The following is a 9,220-nucleotide window of genomic DNA, read 5'->3' on the forward strand; positions in this document are numbered from 1 at the left end:
GATATTTACTATGAATGTTCTTACCAATATACACCATATGAACAACAATGGGCAGTGTTAATTTGTGCTTATGCATGGCGCTCATCATAAAGTAGTAGTACAACTGGTTTATGAATTATAAACAAAAATTGTCATTATCATGTGACTGGATGAAGTGTGCTTGTTCGATGTCATCGGTGGCAAGTTCAGTGAGATAGCACTATTACCAGGCCCCGATTTCTCGAAACAAACATAAGTCAAAAACTGTCTTAAGTCATAAATTTTCATATAAGCTACATAAGGAGAACAACTTAAGTTTTGATTTAAGTCTAGACTTAAGTTTCGAGAAATCGGGGCCAGAAGACGTACCCAGAATATACCATAGCTTCCCAAAGCAGAGGTATTCGCTGACACAGCACATTGCATACATCTTTTAAATTCAAAAGAAGATAGAATTCTTGGAATGCGTTGGTTTTACAACAATTTATTTTTAGTTGCTCTGATAATCCATTGTTCTATGTAACATATTTTACTTTGGGAACATCATGTGTAATTAAATTCAGTGAAAATATCCGAAAGGCGCAGTTACAAAATCTGCTTACGCCAAGAGTGTTTCATAAATTTGGACTTAACAGCCAATCTTTAAAGTTGTCTCACATATAAAATGTGTTTGTGTGAATGTTTATGATTTTGGAGGCAACGGTATTTGGGTGTTATGTATCCTTGCTATAGTGGAAATACTGCCGTTGAATTAGTACAACATGTATATCACTGAAGGATGCCGCCGCAGCCACCGCAAAATAAAGCTACATGTAACATGGTCACATTATACTGACAACCGGCAAAACCAGTCGTACCATTCCCTATAAGCTGAGCGTATAGCAGATGTAGAAACTACTACTTTTATAGACTGTAGTATATCTCGGACAGAGACCCGTTTGGGAGTTAAAACTTGTAAAATATCTTTATGCCAACAAGGCGTGACTTTATTGAATCCGTTCAGTTCAATTTATATTTTTTTGTATTGATTTGAAGATATTTGCCTGTGAAATAATAGATTCATAGATGTTTATTCTTTATCTTTATAAAAAAGTATTATATAAATTGTTCTATAATTCATTTGGAATGCTATCTTTTTCTAACGGGAAAACATTTTAAACCAAAATTTTTTTATTAATTTAGATCTATTACATAATCCGCCTGGTATCCAGTGATTTCGCCCGTGTAATAAGTTTGTATACGTCACTAATGATATATGCCCTAAAGCAATTTTCAATGTCTGTACCAGCAGGAAATCCACTGTGCATACTACAGAATTATATCCATTGCAGGTAGTTACATATAATATCCCAAAATACCCACCTGCAAGGGCAGATAACTCTGTAAAATGTAAATACAGGATGATGGTCTTTCGAAAAATGTGACTGGCTTTTGGTAACTTAAGAACTCTGACCAAGTGGTTATAAGAAACGACAATTTAATAATGCCTAACATCCAAGATAAATTAACAGAAAGAAAAAATTACCCACATTTGCTGAATGTTTATTGGTATTTTCTGTATAACAATTACTGTCGTAATATTGAAAGCTTCAGTAGGGCTAATAACCGCCGCCACCACCACATCTACATCCGCCAGCGTAGGGGTTTCCATAGAAATTTTTCTTACATACACATCTGTTGCTGGGTTCATCGCAGATAGAATTCTTGTATAAATGGCACTTTCCACCACAAGGTACTGGCAATAACAAAAGGTGCTATTGTTAGAATAAATATTAAAGAATATACAATAGTGGCTCTCTGTGGAGGGTTACATCTCGAATTGTCTCAATTGAAAATTCTAGATGTATCCCGACACATAGGGACATAACTATTTTATTATACCGAATACAATTAAAAGAAAAAATCTCTGGTAAAAGAACTCATGAAGATATTTGCAAACAACGTTGCTAAATTCGTCGAGCTGCAAAAATCGTTGCTATTGTTGGTTGACGTTGCAGATGACGTCAACTTCCGGTCACGTGCGGAGCTTCTAAGGGTTCATTTCCATCAGGGGTTATATTTCCCTGTGGTTGATTTCCTCGCCTTCCATATTCCGGGGAAATATCTAACTTATTCAATGTCATGTGATCAAGCTTAATTCAATCAGAACATTCTATATAAAAGTGAGGTATAATAATAGTTGTTATTGTGATCAAGCTTAATTCAATCAGAACATTCTATATAAAAGTGAGGTATAATAATGGTTGTTATTTATCAATACTTTCTATTAATACGCTTAAATATTTATTTACAAGATTAACTCCGATGATTTTATTTTCATATTTTGGATCATGATTGCACAAAAGCAGCAAACGATTGGTCCTTTACATCTGTAGAAAATTGTATGCATCTGGTCTTCTTACATCATATTGGAACAATTTCCAAACGTGTAAGTTCAATAATTATAGCACAATTATTTAAATACATGTAAATATTATATATAAAGGCTATGACTAAACTTATTGTAGTCATTGATTATTTATTAATTAAAATAAATAGTTATATATTGTTAAAATCCACATAGTGACACTTACAATCGTTATCCAGAATTGAGACCGTAGTTTCCCTTCTGGGACCAACTCCTCCACCTGCACTTGCTCCAGTGAGGGTGACTTTAAATTGCTCTGTGTTTTCATGTATCTGTAGCAAAATAGGTATTACCCATCCATTAATTTAGTATTACCTTATCAATAGACATAGACTGGCCACCAGTCTCTAGAATATTGAATCGATAACTAATATTTTGCATAACATTTTTGTCTCTTCGACATACCTGATTTTAGAAGTTAATTGTCAAACTAGAGGGAATCTAGTATTAAAACTTGGTCAATCTACGATACAAATTAATATTGAGTGTATCTTTAGCATAAGATTTATCAAATAAAAATCAATCATTTTTTTTGTAATTTTTACATATAATCACCAGTAACGACCTTCCTTATATGGGGAATTGGCCAATATTGATAGATAAATGTTATTGATAAGGATTCCCTTCCCTTTCAGTCATTTGAGTATTCCTATATACTAATATGGGAGATGCAATGTGCCGGTTACTGTAATGTGTTTTACGACATATCATCTTGATGTTACACGATTCCTGTTGAATCTGTATGTTATATACTTGTAAGAATGGCAGGTGGTGTTTTGCGAGAAAAGTAGACATGGTTATCTTTGTTATAACGTTATGTTACTGAATCATACAACCCAAGACATAAAACGCATCTTATGTATGAATAGTGTGTTAAGCATATTCAACCAAATAACAATCCCACGAATATTCTTCCGTTGGAAAATAATTTTAAATACATTGATATAAACGTTTTTAAAAACCGTTCGATTTTACAAAAGCATTTCACTGTTATTACAAGCATAGGATATATTTTATCGATATTTGTTGTTACTTGGAAAGTATTAGATTATTATGTATAATTGTGAACATATGATGCTGTTTTGTATAAGATGGTAAGGCTCTAGCTAATTGAGTTTGTTGAATATTCATTAAGAATATAAATTGAGTTACCTTGTCGTCGATTATATTGATGACGATTGATTTCCAGTTTTCACCAGCATTGAACTTAAGAGGTGACTTCGTGAAACTGAAGTCCTTGCCAAATGTAGCTGATAGACCATCAGCTTTCCAGTATACATCAACAGCTCCGGAGTTTCCTCCTGGAATCCTGTCTACCTGGAGTTTCACCGTTACACCATTCTCTTGTACCTGCTGGCTTATCCGTGCAAACTGGAATTTGGCTATTGCTGAAAATATATTATTGCAATCTTTATTTGTGATAACATAACCTGTCTTCAAAACCAAAATTGTGAATAGTTGGATTTCCAATAGCTTAAAAGACAAAAGAAAAAAGAAAAGTAATCGTAATATTATCATTTTAAAGCCAAACATTAAAACTTAACATCTATAAAGATAAGGTTTCTAAGAATACTAAACATTAATGGTCCCTTTATCGTTTTGATATTCATACATGAAACAAAAGCATTGAAATGACAGCTGTTAATATACCGTCTGTATTTAAACTTGACCATTACCAATAATTGACATGTAATAATAAAACGTACGATCATTATCCAGAATAGACACGTCAGCAAATCTGTTCGGACCGATTTCTACCGTCGAACTAGAGAAAAGTGTTACTCTGAATCGTTCAGTTGGTTCGGTAATCTGTACAAATGACAAATGGTTTATATTTTACAAGTAAATTAATCAAAATTTTACAGGGCATCCTTTGTTTAATAAGTTTGAAGTTTTTTTCGCATAGGTTCGCAAAAATAAAACTTCTCAGACTCGTTTTATACATTCGCATATGAAATGAAAACTCATTTAAGATTCTATATATCTAATGTTAATATGAAGTGTATACATTATCCAATGTCAGTGGAATTCCAGACAGAGCCATTGCCTGACAAACGAGAAGTACTATTTCAAGTGTCACAGTATACTGTAAACCAAATAAGTTGCACATTTTCGGGTCGAACGACTTGTTCACGGCGATTAGATTCTGCGATGTAATCTTATTTGGTTCAACTGCACCCTTATTTAAAACATTTTTGCTATTTAAAAAAAAATAAATACTTGGAATTCGCGAATTTTAATTTCACGCTTATTTGGTTTACAGTATTGAAAAAGGCCATTTGAAGTGCCGCTATACGATTTTGATGAGTGTAGTAATAACGAAGCTCAGTTACCCTGTCATCGACAATCCTTATGCTGATTACTTTCCAGTTTTCATTAGCTTTAAAGTAAAGTTTCCCACTTAAATCAAGAAAGTCCTTGCCGGGTGTAGCCGTGATGCCTGTGGCTTTCCAGATCACCGTTGCAGGTCCGGTGGATCCTCCAGCAATCCTATCCACTTGGAGTTTAAGAGTTTTGCAATTTTCCCTAGCCTGCACACTTGTCAGTTTAAATTGGAATTTTGCTTTTGCTACAAAAAGACAAATCAGATTGAAATATAGGATTTTTTTTTACGAAACATGAAATAAATAAAGAGATGTTATTTAAACTACCATGTTGAACATTAAGAGGTAAGATTAAAACTTACGATCATTATCCAGAATGGAAACAAAAGTGAAGCTTCTGGGACCGAGTTCTCCTGTGGCGCTTGTTGAGGTAAGTGTTACTTTGAATTTTTCGGTTAGTTCATAAATCTGTATAAAAGCAATTTAATTAATTCGATTACTCGATTTGCTATCTGATAACATAAAATATGGGCTGTGATAAGTGCGTATTTCATATGGTATAAAACAAAGTTCACACCAAGAGTACTTAGATATTCGAAACTAATTAAATTGATATTCATTTTCTTATGTTTCGTCACAATATGATCAATAAGGAAGCGTCAATGAACCATAAAATACTTATGACATTTGTAATATTTTAAGCATGGTAAAGGTTTTGAATAGCAGAAAAATATAAATGATAACCACATTTGGTTATATATTCAGAATTATGTAATAGTGATTGGTTAGGTAATCCTTTTTATTACTTAACATCATAGTTATTTGTTCTCTGGGGAAATAATATCTTTCAATGATAGCAAGGTATTAGAAATATATTTATGAATAACATAATTGGAGCTAGTTACCCTGTCATCGATAATCGTAATGCTGATAACCTTCCAGTTTTCGTTTGCTTTGAATTCAAGTGTACCAGCCAAATCACGGAAGTCTTGGTTGGCTGTAGCCGTGATACCAGTAGCTCTCCAGTTGACCTTCACGGGGCCAGAGTGTCCCCCACGAAGTCTATCCACTTGGAGCTTCACTGTTACACTGTTTTCCTTGACAATGTAGCTTGAACGTGCAAATTGGAATTTTGCCTTTTCTAGAAAAACATCGAATTCGGACGTTATCTGTTTACCGCTTTTCCATTTCTCATATATATGTTTAATTTAGTTGAAACTGAAAAATATCTTAAATTATTTTCAAAAGCCCATTTAAACATCGTCTTTTTTGAACACCATTGCCTATTTCTTACCAAAATATCTCTTTGAAATGATTTGTTTGTTTTATTTTACTCTTAAGGTTGGAACTGAATGACCCTGGCTGTTGATAGGCAGAATGTAGCATGGCTTGTGCTGGAACATTAAATTTCTTTAAATTTTGTATGATCGGGCTGTAATACTTGACCACAGAGGTTACTAATTAAATATCTTTGGATTTCCGATATTAGCCTTACCGACACAATGACGAATACCGTCGTCATGGTAACCAGGCTTACAAATACATAATCCTTCGATAGGGATAGCTATGGAACAGCATTTGGGCGCTGGATAACTGGTTCCCTCTAGAAATAAAAATATAAATAAACAAGTAGTTAAGGATAAATAAAAAAACCGTTTCAATGTATTAATTTAACAAGTGGAAATATCGCCAAAAAAATCCGTCTACTAATTCCGCGAATAATGCATGTTTATAACACAATATTAGTGAAAACTCTGTTAAAGGCTACGGCTTCATTATAGTATACTTACGTGTTGTCCCGATCAGCGTCAAGACGCAGATCGCGAAGCAAGCACCAAGCGCTTGTAGGTTGTGGATCATCTTGAACAGTGTTGAAGATGATTTGACAACCGTTGGAACCGGTATATTTATACCAATAAATCTATCGATCAGTGCCGTAAAAATAGAAAATTACATCTACTATAGGTAATAGGATTACAAGTGTTATATACAGTCTGTGAAGGCGGGCAGGACATCAAAGATCAAAATAAAGTACTAATACAACTAACTATTATACCTACGTCTGCAAGTTTATGTATAAATTCCCTTTAAAGTTGAGCAGCTGTTTTTTTGTTTTTTTTTTAAAATAATTTTGAAGTCATTGAAACGTAAATATCATACAGCTGTTATACGACTGCTTACATGGTTATTCTAATACTATGTTTATTATTCCGTCAACTAATAGTAAAAAGCGCCTCCTTCAGGTAAATGAGTACTGTATGCATTTACCCAGCTGTTACCGTGCATAAGTTCAAAGACAAGATTTAATACATTTTCTGCACTTGTTAATCCTGCAAAAAATCCTCTTCAAAATTGTGTTCTCAACCGATATGTATATACAACTATGAATATATATGTACGACTGTAATCTATTCATCTATGCTGAAAAACGTCCGTACTTAAGTAGAGTTATGCACTTATAATTCAATTTTGTTTGTTACGAGCAATTTCATTGGCTTAAAAATTTACTTTATCATCCCATAAAGGAAAAATGACGTCGCCGTTTGTAACGTTACTTCTGATTGGCTGAGATGACGGCGTAATAATTTCATAGACAAAAGAGTCCCAAAAAGAAATTATCTTAGGTAAATTGTATTAGAAGAATTAATTTGAATAGATCTTTGATGTTATAGAGATATAACACAAAAATCTTAGTGTACTCTCATCATAAACCGCTTCGTGGTTTATTTAGAGTACGCTCAGATTTTGGTGTTATATCTCCATAACATAAAAGATCTATTCAAGTTAATCCTTAATGAAATAGGGTAAACAAGTAAATGCAGAGAACTCCCATAATTATATAAAATGCACAAACAAAACAAAGTTTCAAAGGAGCGATACATTCTGCCGTTTAACGGTAATAAGCAAAATATATAATAATATATTAAGGGTCAGTTGCATATTGTATGCGTTAATAAGAACATTCGATGGTTTTAGGGAACATGATAATTGCAGAGGTCAAAGAGGGAAAACTGATCAATCAAGTATTATAGGAGAAACGATATATTTGAGGTTTGTGAATTCCAGTTTATAAACCAGACGGCAACGATTTGGTGTTTTGTACAACATGTGATTTTGACTTGACCTGATTAAGATTATTGTTTGTTTGTGAAAGAATCTCGAGCAACACCTATATTACAAATAGGATGTTAAATAATTGTATCTGCTGCCCAGTTGCATGATCGTATAGGCGATTAAATGTGATATCGAACTTGCATCCACTTTCATCCACAAATATATTGAATTTGCCAAACAAACAATTTAGATAAGATTTCCTTCTCAGGAAGACTTTCCTGTCAGCACTGAACACTCAATGTTGAATACATGTTTTTTTGCGAGCCACATGAAAGATCTCGGATTTGATCCAGGTAACCATGACATTAATATTCCAAATTAAATCGGCCTTAACGATCATGCAACGGAACAGTAAGTACAGTTCTAACATTTACTTTCGGTGAAGGTGTTACATGAGATTATCTCACAAAACAAGCTTTGATAACTTTAAACAAACTTATCAAGACTACTTAATAATCAATAAATAGTTTAAGAGCTTTAATGGTATACAATGTTGATGTATTATGCATTTGTTTTAAATGACATCTTGATTTCCATTAAGGTCACAGAAGCCAAAAAACGGTGAAGGAAACAGGCTGATTATTTTAAACCGAAGTTTTCTGATACTTTCAATATCGTGCCATCTGGTTGATTTTCGCTTCTTTACATAATTATTTCAAAATGTCCACAGATCCGAGAGCGAATACACGTATAACATACACCTAACCTTTAGAACATTCCAATACCTGTGACTGCGATTACATCTATAATTGATAGGATTTACCTTGCTAGAAATGTATAACACGTTCAGAAGGTGATTTATAAACAGGTCATTAATCACGGGTTACGTGCGAGCATATGACATTCATAATTCAAAACATAAATTGATATAACAAAGGAAAATGCGCGGTCAGTGAGTTTAAGAAAATCCGAAAGTATGCAGATTGAGGTATATGTTTTCTAATATTTCTCTTTCTACAGCTGATATTTGATTGTATATGACTGATCTTACAACTTGATGGCATGTTGCGTATCAATAGGACATGAGACGTTTCATATTGAGGAAATTTCAGCAATGGCGGGGAAGATACATTGATTTTGAAAGGTTTATTGGTATTATTCTTAAAGGCCGGCTTCTTTCCTAAACGGCTTTTAAAAATAGGAAACTTTTAAAATAGGAAACTTAAACAAAATTGGTATTTTTGTAGAGACGCAAACAAATTTAATGACAAATTTCATATCACATTTTATTCTTATGTTACATGTACTATTGTATTTATAATTTTTGTTTCGGAAAGGAAGTAGAACTTCGTTCATGTAGTTAATCCGGATAGACGGTTGTTGACTGGCCACGTTTAAATCATATTTCGTTCACCATATAACCATGTGATTACGTTAACTAGTGTCCACAGCAGAC

At 33.4% G+C, this 9,220-nt stretch overlaps 1 protein-coding gene across 1 annotated transcript; it reads right to left on the reverse strand.

Annotated features, from left to right (window-relative positions):
- Nucleotides 1-4,045: 4,045 nt before the first annotated feature.
- On the reverse strand, nucleotides 4,046-6,570 carry LOC138316508 (sodium/calcium exchanger 1-like). The gene is made up of 6 exons (XM_069258197.1): nucleotides 6,501-6,570; nucleotides 6,206-6,313; nucleotides 5,616-5,851; nucleotides 5,073-5,178; nucleotides 4,720-4,955; nucleotides 4,046-4,195 (listed from the first exon to the last, which is right to left on the reverse strand). Exons 1-6 carry the CDS (start codon nucleotides 6,568-6,570, stop codon nucleotides 4,046-4,048), a joined length of 906 nt encoding a protein of 301 aa, XP_069114298.1.
- Between the last annotated feature and the right edge of the window lie 2,650 nt (nucleotides 6,571-9,220).

This window comes from Argopecten irradians, chromosome 2 (assembly GCF_041381155.1).
Source record: "Argopecten irradians isolate NY chromosome 2, Ai_NY, whole genome shotgun sequence".
Taxonomy (NCBI): domain Eukaryota; kingdom Metazoa; phylum Mollusca; class Bivalvia; order Pectinida; family Pectinidae; genus Argopecten; species Argopecten irradians.